Source organism: Linderina pennispora (genome assembly GCF_002104995.1).
Source record: "Linderina pennispora strain ATCC 12442 chromosome Unknown DL89scaffold_1, whole genome shotgun sequence".
In the NCBI taxonomy this organism is placed as follows: Eukaryota; Fungi; Kickxellomycota; class Kickxellomycetes; order Kickxellales; family Kickxellaceae; genus Linderina; species Linderina pennispora.
The window spans coordinates 2,955,301-2,977,679 of record NW_024468249.1 but is presented as its reverse complement, the minus strand read 5'-3'; the positions used below and the strand labels follow the sequence as shown (position 1 = coordinate 2,977,679).

Sequence of the window (22,379 nt, the reverse complement as noted above, 5' to 3'; positions counted from 1 at the left end):
TTTTCGACCAGCACAACCCGACTCACGCCGATGGGGTACTACCACCAGCTGCAGAAGCCGCTCGCCGAACACTCCTATGCGTTCTACCCGCTGATCACCATTGCCACTCTGGCAATAATCATCAGTCGCATCATAGCCCTATCCCATTTCCGGCACCACGACTTCCCGTCGCCCTGGACCACAGTCGTGTCGTTCGGCGACGAGCTGACGGACTGCGGCAACGGCGCTCACATCACCGGTGGGAAATACCCGAACGACCATTCCTACTGGCACCACCGGTTCAGCAACGGACCAAACTGGATCGACAACCTGATTACAAACTTTGGCGGGCTGGAGAAGGTCAAGATGCGCAATTTTGCCCACGGCGGGGCCACCACCGATAATGCTCTGCTGCCAGGGAGCCTGCTTGGCCATTACATCCCAAGCACGCACCAGCAAGTGCGCGGGTTCATGTTGAAATCACGGCATGCCGCATACCCAGAGACAGACACCACGCTATACACAGTGTGGACCGGCATGAATGACTGCCTGGCTTTGGGCGGGATTGGGTCGCCAAACCGGAATCGAAACTTCACCACCGAAGATATCATCGACAGTGTATTCCAGGACATCATCCAGATGGAGCACGAGTCTCACAACAAGGTCAACTTTGTGGTTCTTTTGACGCCGCCGCCGGTCGAGGACATGCCGATGGTGCGCAACGAAAAGTCAGAGAAGCGCCTGCTTGTGCAGAGCGCTGTGCAGAGCATTGTACAGGAGCTGCCCAGCTTACTTCTTGACAAGTTCAACCAAGTTGGCTACGCGACCATGACCGATACGTTCCAGCTGACACCGTCAACAGGGCAGAGAGTTCTGCCGAACCACAGAACCAGGACCGACTCGCCGATCTCGCACTTCCTCTCTGTTGACCTACCCAAAGATTACTCGCACACGCTGCCGCACGAGCATAATGGCTGGACCAAAGCCAACACCACCGCACCAGCCCTGGCGACGCCGCCAAAGAGCACTCTGTCAATCCACTCCAAGACATCACCCCCCGACGATCTGCACCGTCCGCTGCTGAGACTGCACAGGCGCAGCAAGCCAGCCATGGCAGCTCCCGCTGCGCCACAAGCCAAGCTGCACATAATGGTGTATGACGCCTACCACTTCATCAAGCATGCCCAAAAGAACCCGCAGTGCTTTGACTTCAACCCGTCGGCGGTCAACCAGACATGTGGTGATGAGCCGCAGGGCTGCTTTGATCGCGTGTGGATGGACGACACCAACTTGAACACTGCAGTGCACTACTGGATGGCGCGCGATCTGAATGTGCGCTTGAGGATGTGGCACTACCGTGTCGCCCACGGAAGCTTGGATACAGCCATGAAGAACTCAACACGGCTGAAGGAGCTCGAAGAGGAGATGCTCGGATATGCCTGCCCCATGCGTCCGGCACCAGTGGAGTTCTGAACCAGGGGAGTTCTGAACCAGGGGAGTTCTAAACCAGTGGAGTTCTGAACCAGTCGAGTTCTGAGATACTGTACAAGAAAATCAGCGGTTGCAAGGGATCGGTGAGCAGTCTCCATAAACTGGCTCTGATTGCTAATGGCCGTGGTCCCTGAAAACCATCACTTCGAATTTTATTTTTTGTTTTCAAAACTCTTTCCTGCATTTTTGCGCTCGTTACAAATACACATCACACGCGCTGAATCAAAGGATGGTTGTCGAGATCGGGCCGTCAAACATAGAATCGCAGTTTGCGCTCGACGCACTGCGGCAGGGGATCCGGGTCGACGGACGCGGGATCTACGACTACCGCACACTTAAAATCGCCTGCGGGCCGACTCCCGGACTCGTCGAGGTGCAGCTGGGGGAGACGCGGGTTCTGGCACGTGTTTCCTGCGAGGTGTCGCGGCCGTTCCCGGATCGTCCCACCGAAGGAATCGTGCAGTTCAATGCCGAGCTCTCCTCCATGGCAGCCCCCGGCTTTGACTCTGGCAGGCCGTCTACGCAGGAAGTCGCGGTGGCACGCATGATCGAGCGCACTGTGAAGCAGAGCCGGGCGATCGATGCCGAGGCGCTATGCATTTTGGCTGGCGACAAGGTGTGGGCCGTGCGTGTTGACCTGCATTTCCTGTCGCACAGCGGCAACCTTATCGACGCAGCGTCGATTGCGGCTATCACGGCGCTGAAGCATTTCAAGCGGCCCGACGTGACGGTTGACGGCGAGGAGGCGATCATCCACGACCCGCGCGACCGCAATCCGGTACCGCTTAGCATCCACCACACACCAATCTGCGTGACATTTGGATTCCTGGGCGACGGCGAGCTGATGGTCGTTGATCCGAGCCTGCTGGAGGAGCAGGTGCAGGTGTCCAGCTTCACCATCACGCTCAATGCCCACCGCGAGATATGCGCGCTGAGCAAGGCAGGCGGTGTGCCACTGGACCAGGAGCAGATTGACAGATGCACGCAGCTGGCGCTGACAAAGGTCGAGGAGCTCAACGAGAAGATCAGCGAGGCTATCAAGAGCGCCGTCCCCGACACAAACTAGCCCGCCTTCTGGCCACAGCAAACGACAGGTGGCTGTCGCGCAAGCACCTCGCTATTCCTAGAAAAACTCTGAATATATTTTTGTTGAAACTGGCTGTCTGGTCTACTCGTACTCGTCGTCGTCATCCTCATCTGAGCGCTGGTAGTCGAGCCAACGGATAACCGGATTGAACCGCTTGTAGAACCCGGCGACAAACGCCGCTTCAGAGAACTTGGTCGCCGCTGCATGTCTGGCCGCCTTGCGCATGGCGCTGGCAGTGATCTCAGGCATCCCGAGCCCGAGCTGGATCATCTTTGCAAACTCGTCAGCAGACTTGGCCACCATGCCCACCGGGAACGTCTTCTCCTCCTCACTGTCGGCGCTGCCCAAGAATGCCTTCGCATCCTGCTCGCTCGGCACCTCTGGCTCGCCATCCTCGGAGATGCGGACAGCCGGCGTGATAATGTCCAGCTTGGGTCCAGCAGAGTCGTGACCGACAGTCAGCAAGCCAGCAGCCAGCATCTCGACGACGTTGATTCCAAAGTGCTCGTCCTTCATGGTATGCATGCCGACACGGCCAAACTTTAGCCATTCGAGGACCTGGCTCCACGGAGCATTGACAATGACGTGGACCTGGCGCTCGATACCAAGCCGCTTGGCCAGCTGGCGCAGCTCCTCGGCGCGGGCCTCATCCTCAATGTTGCGCGCACCGCCCAGCATGATCATCATCGGGTACTGCGCAATGTCTGGCTTCGTACCCGACGCCTCGTACTGTCTTGCGCTGCTGAGCAAAGACTCTGGCGTCGGCGCCACGCTCGTAGTTGGCAGCTTCAAGCCAGTGTTGCTATCCAGGAACTTTGCAAATGCCTCGACCTGCGTCTTGTGGTTCTTCTCGGGTCGGAACTGTGCCAGCGAGACCACAAATGGCATGCGGTTGGATGTTGGAAACTCGACCAGCGCCTTGGTGTCGCAGGGCGGATACAAAACCTGGGTCATCTTGGGCTTGCCGAACAGCTTGACAATGTGCCCATGTGTCCATGACGAGTTGGTCATGATGGTCGCTGCAAAAGATCCTGCAAATGCATACGCGTGCGCAAATGCCTGATAGTACACGGATTTGAGATATGTCAGCACCGGGCTCTGGGCGATCTTGGCGTCATTATTGAAGCCAGACTCGCGCGAGCTAACCATAGTCTGCATGTCGCTTGATATCGACGGGTAGTGCGTGTACGAGACAGCGGGGATTTTGGCTGTCACCAGGCGCACTAGCGGGTATGTGAACGCATATCCAACGGTTTCAATGAAGATGTCCGGCATGAACTTGTTCAGTGCCTCGCTGGCCAGCACAACTGATCCAATGCTCTGCAGAAGCAGCGTGAGCCGAGGGTACTTGTTGTCAACCCACGACCGGCCCGCCAGCTCGACCACGTAGATTGTTTCGGGCTTGATGTCCATTCCAAACTTGCTTTTGACGTTCTGTAGCAGCGTGTCGCGGTCGACCTTGTCGCCAGAGTAAATCACACACACCACAAACGGATACTTGTTCTGGATAGCCTTGATCATTGTCCATAGAACGCGCTCGCCGCCGCCGCCCGCATTCGGGTACGGGTGGAAGAATCCCGCATAGTACGCTTCATGCTCGGAGGTATCAGGCTTTGTCGCAGCCTGGACCTTCGCCTTGCACTCGTTCTGGTGTGCGTCGGTGCCGGTTGTCAGAAACCGGATCGTCATGAAGCCGATGAAGACGACCATCACGACCACGCCAAACACAAAGCAGTTGTGGATAGCCTGCTCAAGCGTCGGCATTGTTAAAAAAAAAAAAAAAACAGTGCAATATAGCAGAGGGCAGGTGGAAGGGAGATGGGTGGGGAGGGAGCAATAGAGAGCAGAACCAGCTTGCAAGAGAACCGAAGATGGAAGAAGGAAAAAGAGCTTTGACGTGGATGTTTAGGCGGGCGAGAGATTGGCGATTCAGCCGGAAAAAGCAAGAGCGCGGCCAGCAAGCCGAGTCGACCACGTGTGCCAGTGTGCAACCACCAATCATCGCTGGATCACCGGTGATCGGATCTAGCGGCGACGCGTAGCGGCCATTGAAAGAAAACGCGTGTGGCGTCGCCAATCGGCTCCAGCACCTAGCCCTCCTTCCTTCGGTGTGCTGCTCCACTGTATTCCACAGCAGATAGCTGCTGCTCACTTCCACTTCCACCTCCACTCATACTCTCACCCTCCCCTCCTTTCTGACATTTGCCTTGAGCCTGAGACAAATTTACATGAGCTCAAGACGCCGTTCTACGCGTGCCGCCAAGGCCCCTGAGCGGCTTGATTCCACGCCAGCCACGCCCAAAAAGCGTGCAAGCAAGACGCGTTCAGCAAGGGCCACCACCAGCAACAAGCGCCAAAAGACGCCGAGACGCACGGCTGCGCAGCAGAGCCGCGTCAGCGACGACGATGACGACGAGAGCGCGTCAGAGGTAGCCGATTCGGATAACGAGGATGATCTTGACGAGACCAGCGATTATGAGGCCAGGTCGAAGCTGGCTTCACGCACTCCTCGCAAGCAGATAACTGCAGCAAAGAAGCCGAGGGCCACGCCGCAGCAACAGCAGCAGCAGAAGAAGAAGAAGAAGAAGCAGGCAGACAAGGCCGCCGAGGCTCCGACTGGCGCAGACATGGAGATCACAGCCGACGAGTCGCTGCTGCTTTCGACGATCCAGGACGACAAAGTCGCGTTGGCCCAGGTTGCATCCGACTGGATTGACTCGTACCGCGACAACATTGATGAGGCGCTATGCGAGCTTATCAACTTTGTGCTCAAGCTCGCGGGCTGCCCCAGCAAGATCGCCGAAGGGGCGGTGTACGATGCCGACGAGATTGGCTCGGTGCTCGAAGGCTTGCAGAAGCAGTGCATCGCGGTGCTGAAGCAAGGCGGGGCGTCGAGCGCGGAGATTGCCGACGGGCTACTGATGGGCAAGACCAAAGAGCAGCGCAAGTTTCGCAAGAACACGCTTCAGTTTGTGGCCAAGGTGGTTGAGATCGGCCAGCACCAGCTTGTCTTTGACCAGATCAACGAGGAGAACAGCCTGTCGACGTTCACCGAGATCCTGCTGCAGTGGCTGGTCAATATGGCTGGGTCCTCGTATCGCCCATTCAGGCACATCGCAACGCTGATCACCATGGCTGTTCAATCGGCGCTGGTGGGCATTCGTGTGCGCATCAGCGCTGAGCAGCAGACGACGCACCGTCAGCTTGAGGCAGAGCAGAGTCGCTTGTTCAAGTCCAGACGCAGCAACCGCGAGTCGGCTCGTGGCGAACAGCTGCGCACGCGTGTCGCCACCCTGACAGAGCAGGACGAGCTGGCAGAGGCTGCATTCAAGGCGTTCTACGACACCGTGTTTATCTACCGCTACCGCGATGTACATGCGATCATCCGCTCGGAATGTCTGGTGCCGCTAGCGTCGTGGTGCCGCGCCTACCCGGCATCTTATCTGGATACCGAGTATTTGCGCTACATGGGCTGGTCGCTCAACGACAGAGACCCTCGTGTGCGCGAAGTCGCACTGCTGGCGATTGCCGGTCCACTGATCCAGGGAAGGCCCAGCACCAGCAACCAGGGAACAGTGGGTAGCGGTGTGGGCACGCTGAGCGGCGTCGACTCGGTTTCTGAGGACTCGATTACCGAGGGCATCCGACCGTTCATTGTGCGGTTCCTGCCCCGGCTGGTTCAGATAGCCGTGGGCGACGTGGACACCAGGGTGCAAGTTGCTGCACTCAAACTGTTGTCGCTTCTGGGTAAGCACGACTACCTTGATCCGACCGCACGTATCGGCGATATCCGGTATGCGAAGCGCCAGGCGGGCAGCAATGGGGAAGGCTCGACCAAACCCAAGAAGAAGAGCACCAGCAAGCGCAAGGCGAGCAAGCGCAGCCGCGGATCGTACAAGAACTCGCTGTCACAGCAAATGCTCGAGGAGTCAAGCAGTGAGAGCGACAGCGATGACGACGAAGAAGGTGAAGGCGAGGATAACAACACGGCCACCAACAACCTGAGCGACGCGGATCCCAGCATGCTGCATCTGCAGACACTGTACAGCAACAACGAGGACTTGGAGGATAATGCGCTGCCTTGCCCGCACCACACGGTAATGACGTACCTGGCACCGCTTGTCGCACACACACACGCCACGGTTCGTGCAGCGGCTGCAGATATGGTTGCATGGTGGATCAGGCAGGACTGGATTACTTCAGCGCACACTATGGCCTTTGGTGTTGATTCGGCATTAAATGGTAGCGGACTGAACCTCGATGACGAAAGTGAAGAGGTGGAGCCAGCCAGGGATGCCGATGACGACGAGGACATGCCGCAGGTGACTGACGACATGGGCGGTCTGGAGGGCGACGCCAGCGCCACCATCACCGATATTCTCGAGACTCCGGCCAGAAGGAAGCGCGCTAAGAAATGGCTTCTGTACAAGTCGCTGGGTGCCTTCCTATGGCGCCTGGCGTATGCAGATCAGCAGAAAGCGCGCGATACCAGTGACACAGCCGACGTCGATGGGATGGATGCTGAGGCCAAGCAGCAGTGGGTGCTTGAGCAGGCGGCGTCACGCATCGAGGAGATCTGGTCCACACCCGCTTCGTCTCTTGGGTTTTCGCTGAGCGAGGAGACTGTGGCTGCCCTCGCGGGCTGTACCATCGGAGATACTCCGGCAACGCCTCTTGATGCGGAGATCGAAAGGGCTGTGGGCGCCAACACCGGAACAGTGCTCCCGCGGCTGGTTGCAGCGGCGCAGGCACTCTACCACAAGCTGCCTGAGCTCGCTGATGTCGATACCATCTCGTCATTCTTGACCTGGGACCACTCGACACGGGCTACTAGCAGCGGAGAGCCAGTAGCACTCTCGCGCTTCTCATTAGCCCCGGCTGAGGAGACGGCGCTGCTGCAGTCGTATGCGGTATGGGTGCTGGAGCGCAGCAAAACAATCAGCGACAAGCTCAAGCGGGTGCGCAACAAGAAGGAGAAGGCTGATTTGGAGGACGAGCTGCGGGCGCCGTCCAAGCAGTGGCAATCGACAATGGTACCATTGCTTGAGCGTAACATTGACAGCCCAGCCAGGCTCCTTCCGCTGGTTTTCTTGGCCGCTGAGTCGCTGGATCCACAGGTTCTGTTTGACGCAAACAGGACAGCAGCGCTGCAGGACATTGCCAGGAACCTGATGCTGGTGCTCGATCGCTATGGTGGCAACGTGCGGCTGGCGCGGCTGGTTGTCGGCTTCTTGGAGCGTGTCGATGCGACTAAGATTCTGCGTGTAGCCGATGAAATGGCCGAGGACACTGATGGCCAAGGGCGGACACCGGCAGCCACTACGCCCGGTCCGCTGGTCAGCAAGGCAGCGCAGTCGACCGTTGCTGCGCTGTCAACAGCTGTAGCTGCTGTGCCTGAGACTGGTGTTCGCGCCAGCTCCTCTGCATATGCCGACGTTTACGCCCGCGTTGTCGCCCTGCGCTCGTTTATCCATACCAAAGACATTTCGGCGCTGATGGCCGCCAGCGGCGAGTCTCCTGGAACCATGAATGAGCACATGGACATCTGCGATCGCTCTCCCGAGTGTGCCATTGAGCAAGTTTTTGCGTTACTCGCCTCGGCAGCACGGAGCCTCAGCTCGCAAACAGTGCCTGAGAGCACAGCTTTGGCCGCACTCGACACTGCGTATCACTTCCTGCTCTGGCGCGCGCTGAATCTTGACAGGCTGCTTGTACAAGGATCTGGCAAACCCTACAGCGATGCTGACCCGACGCCATTCTGGCAGCGCGTCGACGCATCTGCCAAACAACTTGTGTGCGATCGCGACACACTTGTTGCAAACTGCATGGAGCTGGCCGACATCACTGGTACAAACTACCGGCGGCTGCGCGAGCTGGCATTCACCGTGCTGGGCAACACGACCAAGCTGTTTACTGGCAGTCTGGCACGCCGCCCTGCAGAGCCGGCTGTCGAATCTGCGGCCATCCGCCACACTGCAGCACTGCGTCGCACGCTGAGCATGCCCAGCAGCTTCTCAGTGCAGCAGCGACTCGCACAGTTCTTTGGCCACAAGGTGTCGACGTGGTCTGGCCTGCTGTCGTCGCTGTCAGGATATGAGCCTGAGCTTTCTGGAGACCTGGCTGCCACTGCACCTTGGTACCAGGCAGCGCCATCATCGTGGAGCACAGCTTACGCACGGTTCTGCGGGCAGTCGGCCGATTGGGCCCAGTGGCTCGGTGCGCGCATCGTGCCTGCTGCACAGCTCTCGCTGCTTGCCGCTCATACCGGCATGCTCGGACTCGAGCCATTAGAGAAGAGGCAGCAGTATGCGGTGGATGGTGACCAGGCCAAGCACCACCACAGGCCGCGGCGTATTGCTGGATTCGTCACACTGTCTGCATTTGACCATATCGTTCAGGCAGCCGTGGACGCACTGAAGCCGACTCTGGTCGTCCAGAGCAGTCGCGAATCAGCTATGACCGCTTACGAATCAGCTATGCGTGCGTGCCACCAGACAAATTTAGCGACTGCCGATTCACCTATGGCAGACTCTGTCAACGTGGCAACGCTGGCTCGCTTTATAGCCACTGCGCTGAAGACTGTCTCACCAGCCACTAGCCGTGCTACAGCTGCGGATGCTCCGAGTTTCGTGCTTGCACCCGTGGTTATCGGCAACGAGTGGGTCAAGCACCACAAGCAAGCCATTGATTTCGGTCTCTCGCTCGCAATTCCTGCGGCAGCTGAGGCGGAGAACGGTGATGCCGGCATTCAGTCCCGGGAACCTGCCAGCAGTGAGACCTGGGAGACCAAGGCAGCGCCGTGGTTTGTCGCTCTGAGCCAGACTGTTGCAGGCATTCTGAGACCGCGCCATGCCGAAACCCTGAATCGGCACCTGGATGCGGAGCTCAAAAAGCACAGGCTGATCCAAGGCAGCGACGATACGGCTGAGGACTGTGAGCACGCGATTAATGCGGTTGCGTCCTACCAGAAGGCTCTGGACAAGGAGCTGGCAAAGCTGAGCGCTATTAATGCGCGCATGGCTGAGGTGCGTGCAGCTACTGAGCCCGTGCTTGAGATGCCCACGTCAGACGGCATGGATGTTGACGAGTAGCCATTTTCCTTTCATATTTCCAACTATATTCTCCAATGATCCCCTCTTGCTTGTTTGACGCTTATTATTACCGTTCTAGGAACCACTGGGATTACTTTGCTCGCGATGCGAGCTCGGCTGCTAGTCAGCATGGGTTGACACGTCGATAAGAGCATCACGGCGAACCGATCATTTGAACGTGTTCGACTGTTGTTAGTGGAACGGTGATCTTGGACATCTCCTGTCTTGATGGTCTGCTCAGCGCTGGCTCGCTGCTGCTGGCAACAGAATCGCCTGCTGCTGCACGCCTCTTGCGCGGCCTCTTCGTTGCCGGGGTGGTGCCAGAAGCATCGGCAGCAATAGCCGTAGAACGGCAGAACTATCCAGAAACACCGCCTGAATCATAGAGTGACTGGAAAATGAGTCTGAAGTTTAGAACTGCTGCGAGACTGCGGTTCAAGAGCCGAGACGAATAGGCCCGCCTGTATTGTGCCATGGCCCGCTTACATGACTCGCTTGTACAGCGGAGAAGGCCATGACACTCCCTCCACCACTGAGCTCTTCAGTCTCTGATAGAGGTGCAAGGGCATATTAGCCACTGTTCAAAGACACATTCGGGACTCGCATTACACGAAAGTAAATACATACCCATGTCAGGTGCTCACGTTATTAATCTCTTTCCTCTCATTTGGCATTGCCGCTATCTACCGCCCTACATCTTCCACGATGTGCTCTAGGCCACCAGCATAATCTGTTTTAGAATTTATTGGATGCGGAATAGGTGAGAATCCTTGTTGGCAGCAAAGTGCTTGGAGACCAGCCTGCGCAAAACATCTTCTGCGATGCTCATATGCGGGCCATCGATCATCTCAAACTCGACTTTGTTTGCCTGATGAAGCTTGCGTAGTCCAAGCCAGTCTTCCTTGTACATGGTCGTATTCTGCACAGGTATATCGTTTCCATCTTCGTCAGTGAACCCAAACCATGCTGACCCAGGCGGAGAGATCATCTGCTCTTCGCTGAACTGCACGAGCACGAGTCCTTCGAGGCTACTCAGGCGCTTCTTATATTGCTCATTCTTCTTGTCGAGCTCGTTGTTGATGTCGGGCAAAAATATGCTGTACTGCAAGTACTGGCTGAGGCGAGCAGGATCTTTAAAGTACTGTGCCTGAACCACATGGTCACGGATATACCACGAGTACACACCCTTGCTGGCCAGCTGGCGCATCCACCGGCACATGGCTGAGCTTGGATCGGTGCACTCAGGAACTTTAGCCACACCCATATGCGGAGATCCAAACGTTAGAAGAACCTTGGGCTGCAGCCAAGTACAGCGCTGGACCAAGGCACGCAGAAACAGCCCACCTTGCGAGAATCCTATCATATTGACGTCCTGGTGTAGCTCTGGGATGCCAGCCAAGTCGTTGCACACCTGCTCAAGCTGGGTGTTCAGGTTGCCGAAGAATCCAGCATTCTGATCAGCATTCTCGCTGTTGCCGATCCGCACTGAGTGCACAAAGGCACCAGGAAGCTCGTCTGAGACTATTTGTGCGACCCAGCCCATCGTATCATTATTGCAGCAGGTATCTCCCATGCCATGCCAGAGAATGACCGGCGCATGCATTCCAGATAAGCCTGCTGCTGCTGCTGATGTCACTGCCAGGGCGTACGAAAGTGAAAGGGTAGAAAAGAGCTGCATGCTAGTGAAGGGAAGCCACTGATACAGGATAAAATACTGTGCTATTGTGGTGCATGCCAAAATCCAATGCTGGCATTCTTTTGCCGTTGTCAGCCGCGGTCGGAGGAATATGGTTTGTCCAAGTCTCCGCTCAACCCCCGACCTTGCCCTTGATATACTCTACATTTCTCCTTTTCCAGCGAGGCATTGATATCACTCTGTCCTGAAATTCTACCAGGGACTGGTTGCGCGCGCGCTCCGCCGCTCTGGTCGGTGGAGATCGGGCGTTCGATGCCAGCTCTGGGGATGATGAGTCATTTATGAGTCAAGCTCGGAAAGGACCCTAGACAAACGGGGTTCATGACGACTCTTTACTTGAAGCTGACCTTTTTTTCGATACTCTTTTTTCGCTGATGAGGATATCCAAATTGCATGTCCATCTAGAGCGAAAGAATAGTGTGGCTCTTAGTGATCCTAGAGCGGCACTTAGTCGTCAGCCGGGCTGATTGGCGGTAACAGCGCATCACTCGACACATTTGACACTAGTGATGGTGACGACGGCGTTGCCGACTTGGGGCTGACCCTGTCTCTTGACTCGCTGCCCGGCGAGTGCGCGCTACACGGTGACCGGCTGGCCTGTGAATGTGTGCGCTTGGGCAGATGCTGGGCGGTGCTAATGCTGGGCGAGCCCCCAGAGTCTTGTTGAGCGTCCTTATTCTGGCAGATCGGAGAGCCAGTGTGATTCAGTCGGGGCTGCGGTGGGCCCCTGCTGCTGACCAGAGACGACCGCAGCGAGGACACTGGCGATACGCCTGGCATACTCACTCGACTAGCCAGCGGAGTGCGCAGCGCCAGTGGCGACTGCGGGTTGGCGGACTCTTCATCTGACGAATGCAGCGTAGGCTCGGTGCCAATGTAGCGTGACCGCTTAGCCATTGGCGACTCGAGCAACGATGGGGCAGTCAGTGCGCGCTTGCGGCTAGCCTCCGTTGACCTATCTATGCCCTCGGGTCGCTGTGGCACATAGCTTGTCTGCACGACTATTGATGGCTGATGTTGCTGCCGGCGAATGTATCGTGGGATACGCTCTGGGCTACGTCTGTCGTCAGCCTGTGCCATGGCAGCTAAGGCCGCAGTTGCAGAATTTGACGACGGCACCGACGACACACGCTGCGCGGGCTCAGTGTTGGAGAGACTGTCAGCGTTGCTAACACCCAGTCCAAACCCGCTGGTCGATGGCGCAGTGCGTGAGGCAGGCGGGCACATGGACCCCACCGAACCCATGCGACTGCGCCCCAGCAGCGGCAGGTGCTGCTTCTGCACCATGGAGTAATGTGCTGGTATTTTCATTTGCTGCAAGCGCAAGACTGCCGGCGGAGGATGGTGGGATCGCAGTGTCTCCAAGTGGCGTACAACCCGTCGTGGTGGACGAATACTGGCATGCAGAGCACGCTTTGGACGTGTAAAGAATTCGTCGTCGGTCTCAGTAGTGGACCCATCATCCTCGTAGCCATTCGCTACATCTATCGGACGCCTGAGCTCAAGTCGTTCTGCGCTAATAGAGTTTCCGCTATGCGGGGATTCAGCAGTGGGCTGCAGGCCGTTGGTCTGGTCTATCAGACTGCCAATGGATCGTCGGACCGTGGTGTATGGTCGATTGACAAAGAACTGCATGTCGGCACTCTCGGTGGTCTCACCAGATATTGTGGTGTTGTGAGGTGGCTCTAGCTGGTCGCTGTCATCCGCCGTGATTACATCGACGCCTGCCTCGTCTATGGCACTCGTGGCCATGGACTGATCGGTCTCCGAGCCTAGAAACTGGTTAGACACATTGGAACCGATTTCTGCAACCAATGATCGATGCGCTCTTGCGTGTCTGTATGCGCGCGGAACTTCCATGCTCTGCTGCCGACATGATGGCGACAGCGGCATTGGTGAACCGTTTGAATACCCATCGTCGTCGTCGTCATCATCATCGTAGTAGCCCTCTACCTCCTCTGTGCTTGTGCCTGGAAGTGCGCTGACATTCTCAGTTCCCTCTGCATGCACGCGATGACGGTACCGAGGCAGCCGCCGGCGCATCACGGGCTCCGATGCTGGTGACTCAATGAAGCTGCCCAAAGATGGATTCAAGGACCGTGGTAGCATCTGCAGGCCGCGTGCTGATGGGTGGGCTGGTGTGCGGTATGTGCGTCGCTCAGCTGATGTTGGGAGTCTTGGCGGTTCGCTTAATTCGTGCATCCGGTGCGTCGGAGTGATATTACGTCGCGGGGTGGTCAGGGCTTGCATCAGTACTGGCTCGTCTTCATCATCTGTTGATTCGCCATTGCCGGGTCTCTGCTGCTGGTAACCACTGGTGTTTTGCGGGTACCCGCCTCGTCTACTTGTGCGCAACGCAGTAGCCGACATGGGCAGCGGGGGCCTCCCAATACCAGTAATGGAATAAACGGTGCGATTTCTGGCTATCCGGTCACTAGCAGGCATAGCTGGCTCAGCCAGCTGCAGATCAGATGTCCCCTCTGACGGCTCCCTTGATGATCCCCTAGGCATACTAGGTGATGGCCGCAGATTCGCACTGTGGTATCGGGATCTCAGCCGCGCGCTATACGACCGCAATGTCTGTTCGTCCTCCGATACTGTATCGCTACCGCTGTCCTCAGCACCATCACCATTTCTAGTTAGCAACCGTGCTGGGGTGACATTCTGCGACAAGCCAGATCTTGCAAACGCAGGCTTTGGTGTGTTGTGTGCCATCCACCGCCGGCGTCCTGGTAGTGGTGGGCTTGTTGCTGTGACAAGCGCTAACACATCCAGCTGACTAGCTGGAATTGCAGACGCCACTGACACTGGCACTAGCGACCCAGGCTCTGACACGTTGTGTGCGATGTCCACTGCTGCGCTGTCCGCTTTTGCTTCCTGCAAACCCGTACCTTCGCTGATAGCGTGCGAGAGGTGTGGTTTGGGTGTTTTTTGGTCCAGCCGCATTGCAGCCCGTGTGCTGGGTGAGTTGGGCGGCGACGGTGATCCAGAATGCGTACCAAGCGAGCCTCGCCGCGACTCGACATGCAGCATTGCTGGCATCTCCGACTCGTGCTGCTGCTTTGACGTGCTGGTCATGACTGGCGGAGATGCCAGCGATGCCAGGATTCCAAGTGGACTCTCGGTGGCGTCTACATATAAGGCCATGGCATTAGCAGCAAACTTTATGGATTCTGTATGATATGCAACCGCTTTGCCAATGCGTTACCTTGATTGATAGAGCTGTGCTTGCGAACTGGTGTGGCTTCTTTCATTGCCTTTGTGTGTCTATGTCTATTTTTGAGTTTCTTTGGCCGATCGATGCAATACAATTTGCGATCTACAATGTCTCTAGTCCTAACAGCGGCAAAAGCGTCTGTGCGTTAGTAGACAAAAACTTCGCCAAGGCTGCAGATTGGGCTGGAAAGAGGAGCCAGCAAGGAACACGAAAGCAGCAAAAAATGGTGCTGCCGGAATGCAAGAGTTCGGCTATCCCCCTGTGGGTAAAGCGGCCGGCCATTGCACTATTCTCCTTACAGATCAATAGAAGCACTCTATTCGGCAGGTCGTGTGCGGTGGTACATAAAGTGAGTCGAAGAACAAAACGAGAAATGGACAAGAAGATGCAGGAACACAAGCTTGATTTGCAAACGCACCACCCCTCTTCCACTATACAAGTAAACAGAGAGGCAGCAAATTCCTTTCCATGCTACGGTGTACTGCTGGGGAAGAGAAACAGCAAAGTCATTTACAGGTCGAGTGCAGTTTTTTCGCGAGAAAGGCACAGGGCGTGGGTGCAAACAGGCTGGCAGTTATCTGCGTAGTTGGTCATGCGTGCGCGGCTCGCAGTACTATCCTCTGTCAAATCCAAACAGGTGTCCAGCGATGCCCAGACATGAGAATACCCGTAGCACGGCGGTTTTGCAGTATGCAGAAAAGCTCAAATTGCACTGTGCTGGCAAATTTCTAGCGTACCTGAATGTAGACACTGCAAGTGTAGTCTAGTGGCAACAGCCAGTACACTTGTGAATGCCGCGAACCCGAATGACTGTGCAGAGCAGGCGCTTCCCCTTCTTTGTGCTAAACAACCAGCGTCCAGGTGCTTGGCGCCAAAAAAAAAAAAGAAAAAAGACACCCAGAGATAATGGCAACAAAGGATATAAAGAGAAAAGGGGACAGAGCCGGGGAGTCCGAGGGTCGACGTGAGACAGAGCGCCTTTGTTGACAATAAAAATACGGAATGTACTCAAGGCCGCGACCGAAATTCAAAGGAAGCAAGCGTGCGAGGGTATGATAATAAGAGGAAGAGCTAGTGGCGTGTAGAGACAACGCAGGAGGGTGGAGCTAAAGGGGACAGAATGCGGATAGCATAGAGAAACCAACGAGAACACGGGTGAAAATGATAAACAACAGTTTTTTCTCCAGGCCAAAGGAAAAGGTTGTTTTGAAAATGGGCCACGCAGCCAATCATGCAATCAAGCGCATTCTCCAGAGCTCGCCCAAGTGAGGGCGCTGTGCGGAGGAGGCTTGGAAAATGGGCAGGCGTATCCAGTTCGTATCAAGGCTGCTCTAGTTGCTCAACAAGGGAAAAGATATCATCAGCGAGAAAATTTTATCTGCATGGCACGGTCTGCCGCGATCCTGAATCCATCGAGCACATCGCGAGCGGCTGCGGCATCGCGCGCTGACTCGTAATCAACAAACGCAATGCCCTGCTTGCCCTCGATCTGGCGCACCTGGCGGAAGCCAGCATACTGCTGGAACAGGCCTGCAAGCACATCGACCGACAAGTCCTCGGGCAGGTTGGCGACAAACAGCGTGGGCGCCGACACCCCCTCTGCATCTGCACCCTGCGGTCCGATCTCCTGCTCTGGCGCTTCCTCGGCTGGCGGCATGGGCCCAATGTCGCTGTCGTCGTCGCTGTCGTCGTCACGCATATCCTGCTCGCCATCAGATTCCTCGTCCGCGTCCCCAACAGCTCTCCGCTTCGCCTCACGCTCCTCTGCTTCCTCGCTGGCTTGCCGCTTGGCACCTTCGGTGATCCCCAGCAGGCGTTTCCGCTGCTCGGCGCTCGTGTGCTCGCGCTTCTCGCCATATTTGTACGTGCCGTCCTTTTGCGCAACCACGTCCGACTTGCTGAGGGCATATTCTATGCAAAGTGGTCGGCCAAAGACTGTGCGGCCGCTCAGGTGCCGCATGGCTGTGGTTGCGCTGGCGATGTCTGAGAATACTATAAACGCCTGGCCGCGCATTTTTGTGGTCTTCAGAGCAACAATGTCCAGGACGCGGCCGTACGAGACGCAGAGACTGTAGAGAGTCTCCTTGAGCACAGGCTTCTGGATTTTGTCGTTCAGGTTCCGTATGTACAGCGTCTGGTTGGGTGGTATCGCGGCCATGGCTATGAATAAATATGCAGATTCACAAAAGCAGAATTTTCACGGAAATATATTTCAAGCCGACGTGGCCACTTTGCACCTTGTGGTATTGCCTGGATTTCAAAAAAGCTTGCTGGCATCATTATCTTGCAGCATCAGCGGAGGCTGCCAAAGCCGTGGGACCGGGCAGACCGGCCAAACCCGCCCATGGTGTGCATCATGTCGAAGCCGTCAAACATGGAGCCGCCCGGGCCATGGCTCACCAGTGGCATGTGCTTGTTGCGACCGGCCTGCAGTGCAGAATTGGCACGCTGGGCCACATTGCGCACGGAGCCCACAGCGCTGGTGATGGCGCCTAGGTACGCGGCAATCTCGTAGTTGGTCTCTTCCTGCGCCATCGCCTTGTTGAACAGTGCATCGTCCAGCACCACAGGCCTGTTGCACAGCACGCGCTTCACCAGCTGCAGCACGTCAGGGTCGTACGGCGCCGTACCAGCGATGACCTGGGAAACATACGCCTGAAGAATACGGATGTCCTTGTGCAGCATCTCCAGTGCGTTGCGCTGGCCGGTCAGGAACATAGCGATCTTGGATGCATCTGCCAGTGTCTTGGCCGCCGCTCCGCCCACCATGGTCTCATCAGATACCATTGTAGACACGTTCGCCACATGATCAATGGCCACGCGCTCGGCCTCACCGGTCTCTACAGCGATCCGTAGCGGCTCCAGGCGCGATGCCCATGCGATTTGGTCGTTGGCTGGTGTATTGCTGGTGTCCAGACCCTCCACGTAAATGGCCGGCTCCTCGTCATCCATCGCGTCACCATACAGCGCTGCCCGCGGCACTGCCGCTGGCGCCTGCGTCTCATACACGGCCACCGGCAGAGCCAGCCCACTGCTGCCGCCCTCCTCGTCGCCCTCCCCCGCCATTGCCGCGTCAAACACCAGGAGCAGCGGTGTTGCATTCAGATTCATGATCTGCTGGTGCAGCGTACACATCAGCCGCGTCACCCGCAGGCTGGACGACACAAAGTACCACCCAACAAGGTCGTCCTCGGGGAAAATCTGCCGCATGTGGTCCATGCGCTTCAGGTAGTGGGTGCTGTCAAGCTCGTACGTGCCGTCGTTGCGCGGCTGCCGGAACACCAGCTCAAACGAGTGGAACAGCTCGGTACGGCTCTCCTTCTGCCGCCCCAGTAGGGCCCCGCACACAAGCCCGGGCTCCTGCTTGCCGTGCTTGGTCTGCGCCAGCGTGCGCGTCGCGTGCTCTGAGATGTTCAGCAGCACCAGCGGGTGCACTGCGGCCGTAGCTGCGTTTCGCGAGGTCATTTGTCAGTAGGCTGTGTGGATTGCTGAAAATGGTCTTAAAACTGAAAAAGGTGTCAATTCGGGCTTTCTGCTGCGGGAGGAACAACAGAGAAGAGTGACCCCTGGCCAGCCAGTCCGCTGCTGTGATGGAGCTGCAGCTCTGCCTGGAGTGCTGATGTCAACAGCGCCTGCCCCATGCCCCCGGCGAAATCGTCGCATAGAATACAAGTTTATTTTATTTTGCGTCGAAATGGACTCTAGTCGAAAGCGAGGGCTCTTGTAGATGCTGCGGCCGCTGCGTTACGGCTTCCGGAACTCGGTCAGCACCGGGTAAATGGCCTCGAACGCCTGGTAGATTTCGCCACGCACCTTGGCGCCGGTCAGCACAATCTTGCCCGACACAAAAATCAGCAGCACGATCTTGGGTTTGACCATGCGGTAGATGAGGCCAGGGAACAGCTCCGGCTCATAGCTCGAGAACGTCCCGTGCGAGTATGCCAGGCCCTCGAGCCGGATCGGGAACTTGACATCACACGACCCGACGATGTTCTGGATCTTGAAGTCTGTGAACTTGGCCGGGAACCCGAGCTTTTGCACAATCCGCGCGTACTTGCGTGCCGCCAGCTTTGAGTCGTCCTCCGACTTTGCGCCGGTCACCACCATCTTGCCCGACGCGAAAATCAGCGCTGTGGTCTTGGGCTCGCGGATTCGCATGATGACGGCCGCAAAACGCTACTCAGTACACACAGCACCGTCAGCATAGAGTTGGGTGGATGAAATGTGAAACATGGATGCGCCGTGCGTGGGCTGGCCCCAGAGAGCTGGAGCATGCAAGGACGCGCCCCCACTCCACACACATGGGGAGGGAGAGACGACCACTACCCGCGTGCCGCCTCCCCCGCCCGCTGCGCCTCTTGGCCCGCAATAATTACCTTTGGATTGTACTCGGCGTTGCGCGCATGGAGCGCAATCGTCTTGAGGTCAAGACGGCAGTCCAGGTTGACCGTTGCAACAATGTTTCTAAACAGTATTGGCAAAGATGGGCTTTTGAGAAACAGTCCTACCAACCGACAACACACCCGTCTCCTCTCCTCTGCAACACTTACTGTAATGTAGGCACGATGCCTGCGACACCAACGATGCCGTTCTCTGCAGCGGCGTCGTCGCCACCAGCAGCTGACGGCCCGGCCTCTGCTGGCGCTGCATCCGACGGGTTGGTGATGGCCGCAACGCTGTTGCTCCCGTTGCCGTTCGGCGACTTTGGCAGGCTCAGCGACTGGTCGCCCTGCACTGCGCTCTGTGTGTTGGGGGGCGTGACGAAGGCCATGGTATGTGCTTTTGTATGTAAACTGAGGGAAATATACGCGTGTGCTAATTACAGGATAGTGCTTACACCCGCCACTGAGGACTCGTCAAAACAAATTGGCAGTCCAGTTTGACGCGGGCTGGGTTTACGGGAGACAAGCAGTCCACAAAAATAATTTATGGCCACAGGGAATGAGGGAGTGACGAGGCTCTAGTTGAAGAGAGAAAAACGCGCTTTCTCGTGCCAGCAACTGCAAAGTACTCGAAAAATGCGAGTGCTAAGGGATGGGGGAATGAAGGGGGAAAGAGATTCGTGATGGGGAAGTTGGCGCCTTTATAAAGCGAGCCAGATTTTGGCGGGCGCGGCTGGGCCCTTTTATACTCGCGCCGCCCACGCACTTATGGCGAGCAAGTGGGCTTTTTTCTGGCCCAATGTCAGTAATGGAGAAAATTTTTGATTTTTTTGGGGCGAGAGGGGAGACGAGAGAGCCAGATATGTCGCGTCCTGATTGGCTGCGCCAAAACAATTGGCGTTTCGCAGCAAAGCGGCACAGCGATTGGGGGAACAGCACAGCCCCCATCACGTGTGGGGCGATGAAGAGTGGCAGCGAAGAAAGCACAACCGGCAGAAGCGCAGGTCGCGGTGCAAGGGACGAGGAGGGGAAGGACATGGAGGATATCCTCTGAGGCTACCAGGGGATGTCTTGGGCGACCCTCGGCGGGTCTATCACGGGGAGGACGAAGACATTGGGAAGAGGTATTAAAACACTTTTATTAGAAGAGGCGGAGGAGAGCAGATGCAGAGAAGAAAGCGCTGTGCCCGCCTGCTGTGCTCCATCCATGCCAAAATTGCTGGGGAGGCGGTGGCGCTGTCCACAGCAGAGAATAGGCTGCAAGCACTGATCCGCGGATCAGCATTCGGTGATCCATCCGATCAGTGCATGAAAGCTGACTCGGTGACACACCATGGCCCAGTGGCATTGGCGAGAATGCCGCACCTGGCTGGCAGCCTAGTGGCTATGGTGTGCCTGCGATGTCAGCGCAGACTTGCTGCGCTTTTGTGCCTGTCATGGCAGCCTACACGCATCACTACAACTGCTGAATTGACTGCACTCGCTGGGATTCACTCTCGCTCGCACTGCTTCCTTGCCTGTATGTTGTCGATATATAATAGGTGCCAAGGAACTACAATACATTGCCACACTCGACCGGCTTTGTGCCCGAGAATAGGGCAGCCAATCCATACGCTATGCTGCGATACCCCTGGCCCTCCACCTGGAACCCTGCGGTCTTCAGCTCCTGCAGGAATTCAGGCGGCGACGGAAATGAGAGTGCACTTCTATTCAGACGCAGCGACATGGTCCGATCCCCTATGGTCCCAGTGATAAGGTACAGAACAAACTGGACGAGTAGCCTCCTAACAACCTTCCCAATGCACCAGGACCCGGTATTAAACTCTGCAACATATATCTTCCCCCCTGGCTTTAGCACCCGCATGGCCTCACTCAGCGCCCTGTCGCGGTAAACCATATTGTGCATCCCGAGGTAGCAACAATAAATGTCAAAAGTGCAGTTCTGAATATCAGATATGTGCTCGGCATTTCCCTCTATAAACTCGACGCGGCCGTCCTTGACCCACTTGGTGTTTCCGAGTCGTCTCTTGGCAATATCAAGCATATCGGCATTTAGGTCAACAAGGGTAGCAGTGGATGGCGCGTCGTGGTTGGTTATGTCTTGATACTCAAAAAAACACATGGCCATATCCCCGGTTCCAGCTGCCATATCCAAAAACGCTACTCCTGGCGCTGGTGCAATTATTTCCATGCCTCTTCTCTTTGCAATTGCAGCCAGTGGAATGGAGGATTCGCTATTATACTTGTCATACACCGAAGCGAGTGCAGAGTATGCTTCGTTCATGTCCGCCTGCTTGTTAGAAATTGGCTCGCCGTTGCTGGTGCACACATCACCAGCTGAAGGGTATTCCTCAGAAGTCATGTATGGTGTTATTTGCGCCTGGAAATTGTTGGAAGGAAAGAGGAATGCGCTGCTCGCACGGATTTTTTCAAGCAAGCACTGCCTTTATGAACTCCTAGGTGTGATGGTTAGAGGAGTGAACAATCTTATGAGCAAGCCGCCACCCTTGGATTTTTTCCAGGAAAATCCAGTTTTGCACTATACAGAGGAGCACAATGCATTTCCGCATCATTTTTGAATTGCCTAGCTCAAAACAATAATATTCCTACTAGAATTGCCCTGCTCGCGATGCGAGCTCGGCTGCTAGTCAGCATGGGTTGACATGTCGATACGAGCATCACGGCGAACTGGTCATTTGAACGTGTCGGATGGTTGTTGGTGCAGTGGCGATCATGGACATCTCCCATCTTGATAGCCTGCTCAGGGCAGGCGTTTCAGTGCTGGTTCGCTGCTGCTGGCAACAGAATCGCCTGCTGCTGCACGCCTCTTGCGCGACCTCTTTGTTGCAGGGGTGGTGCCGGAAGCATTGGCAGCAATGGCCGTAGAACGACAGAACCGTTCAGGAATACTGCCTGAATCACAGAGTGACTGGAAAACGAGTCTGAAGTTTAGAACTGCTGCAAGATCGCGGTTCACGAGCCGAGACGAATAGGCTCGCCTGTATTGTGCCATGGCCCGCTTACATGACTCGCTTGTACAGCGGAGAAGGCCATGGCACTTTACAGTTGGGTTCTTCGATCTCTGGTAGGGCCGTAGATTGTGAACATGCCGGAATGTCTGCAGCGACCTTTCGCAGCAGAACGGGCACATCGACGATGTCCGGAATTCGTCGATCAGATAGACTTCAAAGTTGTGTGCAGCCTTCTTGGCCAATTTTCTCCCCTTTCTGCTGCTTTCCTTGCCTCTGTTGCTGCCCTCTTTGCTGCATTGATCTTGATAACCTCCTCACGTGTTTTCGAAATAAACACCTGCTTGATTATTTGCTTGTCTAAGCGCACATGGCCTGGGATCTATGATGTCCGCAGAGGCAACCATTGGGGGGAGACTTGCCAAGCTGCTCATTCTCAATAAGCTGGCATAGGTGAATGTATGCAC

At 56.3% G+C, this 22,379-nt stretch overlaps 9 protein-coding genes across 9 annotated transcripts; 3 read left to right on the top strand and 6 right to left on the bottom strand.

Annotated features, from left to right (window-relative positions):
- Nucleotides 1-970: 970 nt before the first annotated feature.
- Nucleotides 971-1,661, top strand: DL89DRAFT_264712 (uncharacterized protein). Its single transcript, XM_040886347.1, has 2 exons — nucleotides 971-1,464; nucleotides 1,513-1,661. The coding sequence occupies exon 1, from the start codon at nucleotides 1,090-1,092 to the stop codon at nucleotides 1,450-1,452; it is 363 nt and encodes a 120-aa protein (XP_040748123.1). The 5' UTR covers nucleotides 971-1,089; the 3' UTR covers nucleotides 1,453-1,464; nucleotides 1,513-1,661.
- DL89DRAFT_264711 (ribosomal protein S5 domain 2-like protein) lies at nucleotides 1,649-2,629 on the top strand. Its single transcript, XM_040886346.1, has one exon. It carries the CDS (start codon nucleotides 1,700-1,702, stop codon nucleotides 2,534-2,536), a length of 837 nt encoding a protein of 278 aa, XP_040748122.1. The 5' UTR covers nucleotides 1,649-1,699; the 3' UTR covers nucleotides 2,537-2,629.
- A 9-nt stretch (nucleotides 2,630-2,638) lies between these two features.
- DL89DRAFT_219836 (UDP-Glycosyltransferase/glycogen phosphorylase) lies at nucleotides 2,639-4,246 on the bottom strand (the record flags this gene model as incomplete). Its single annotated transcript, XM_040884413.1, has 3 exons — nucleotides 2,639-2,878; nucleotides 2,966-3,250; nucleotides 3,329-4,246. 3 exons carry the CDS (start codon nucleotides 4,244-4,246, stop codon nucleotides 2,639-2,641), a joined length of 1,443 nt encoding a protein of 480 aa, XP_040748121.1.
- Nucleotides 4,247-4,785: 539 nt separating this feature from the next.
- Nucleotides 4,786-9,648, top strand: DL89DRAFT_254676 (uncharacterized protein; the record flags this gene model as incomplete). The annotated part of the gene is made up of 1 exon (XM_040885292.1): nucleotides 4,786-9,648. The coding sequence occupies one exon, from the start codon at nucleotides 4,786-4,788 to the stop codon at nucleotides 9,646-9,648; it is 4,863 nt and encodes a 1,620-aa protein (XP_040748120.1).
- A 726-nt stretch (nucleotides 9,649-10,374) lies between these two features.
- On the bottom strand, nucleotides 10,375-11,370 carry DL89DRAFT_264708 (palmitoyl protein thioesterase; the record flags this gene model as incomplete). Its single annotated transcript, XM_040886345.1, has 1 exon — nucleotides 10,375-11,370. A coding segment is annotated over exon 1 (830 nt), but the record flags the coding sequence as incomplete, so codon positions are not given.
- A 421-nt stretch (nucleotides 11,371-11,791) lies between these two features.
- Nucleotides 11,792-14,491, bottom strand: DL89DRAFT_290366 (uncharacterized protein; the record flags this gene model as incomplete). Its single annotated transcript, XM_040890077.1, has 1 exon — nucleotides 11,792-14,491. The coding sequence occupies one exon, from the start codon at nucleotides 14,489-14,491 to the stop codon at nucleotides 11,792-11,794; it is 2,700 nt and encodes an 899-aa protein (XP_040748118.1).
- A 1,251-nt stretch (nucleotides 14,492-15,742) lies between these two features.
- Nucleotides 15,743-16,623, bottom strand: DL89DRAFT_264704 (uncharacterized protein). Its single transcript, XM_040886344.1, has one exon. The coding sequence runs from the start codon at nucleotides 16,573-16,575 to the stop codon at nucleotides 15,922-15,924; it is 654 nt and encodes a 217-aa protein (XP_040748117.1). The 5' UTR covers nucleotides 16,576-16,623; the 3' UTR covers nucleotides 15,743-15,921.
- Nucleotides 16,624-17,006: 383 nt separating this feature from the next.
- Nucleotides 17,007-18,014, bottom strand: DL89DRAFT_218411 (uncharacterized protein; the record flags this gene model as incomplete). Its single annotated transcript, XM_040884348.1, has 3 exons — nucleotides 17,007-17,306; nucleotides 17,358-17,466; nucleotides 17,569-18,014. Coding segments are annotated over 3 exons (855 nt in total), but the record flags the coding sequence as incomplete, so codon positions are not given.
- A 248-nt stretch (nucleotides 18,015-18,262) lies between these two features.
- DL89DRAFT_290363 (TBP-domain-containing protein) lies at nucleotides 18,263-20,669 on the bottom strand (the record flags this gene model as incomplete). Its single annotated transcript, XM_040890076.1, has 5 exons — nucleotides 18,263-18,281; nucleotides 18,310-18,704; nucleotides 18,938-19,025; nucleotides 19,112-19,302; nucleotides 20,520-20,669. The coding sequence occupies 5 exons, from the start codon at nucleotides 20,667-20,669 to the stop codon at nucleotides 18,263-18,265; spliced, it is 843 nt and encodes a 280-aa protein (XP_040748115.1).
- Nucleotides 20,670-22,379: the final 1,710 nt, after the last annotated feature.

What these genes read in the sequence shown, in the direction of transcription:
- DL89DRAFT_264711 (XM_040886346.1), top strand. Translation starts at nt 1,700, where the DNA reads ATGGTTGTCGAGATCGGGCCGTCAAACATAGAATCGCAGTTTGCGCTC.
- DL89DRAFT_264704 (XM_040886344.1), bottom strand. Translation starts at nt 16,575, where the DNA reads ATGCGCGGCCAGGCGTTTATAGTATTCTCAGACATCGCCAGCGCAACC.
- DL89DRAFT_264712 (XM_040886347.1), top strand. Translation starts at nt 1,090, where the DNA reads ATGGCAGCTCCCGCTGCGCCACAAGCCAAGCTGCACATAATGGTGTAT.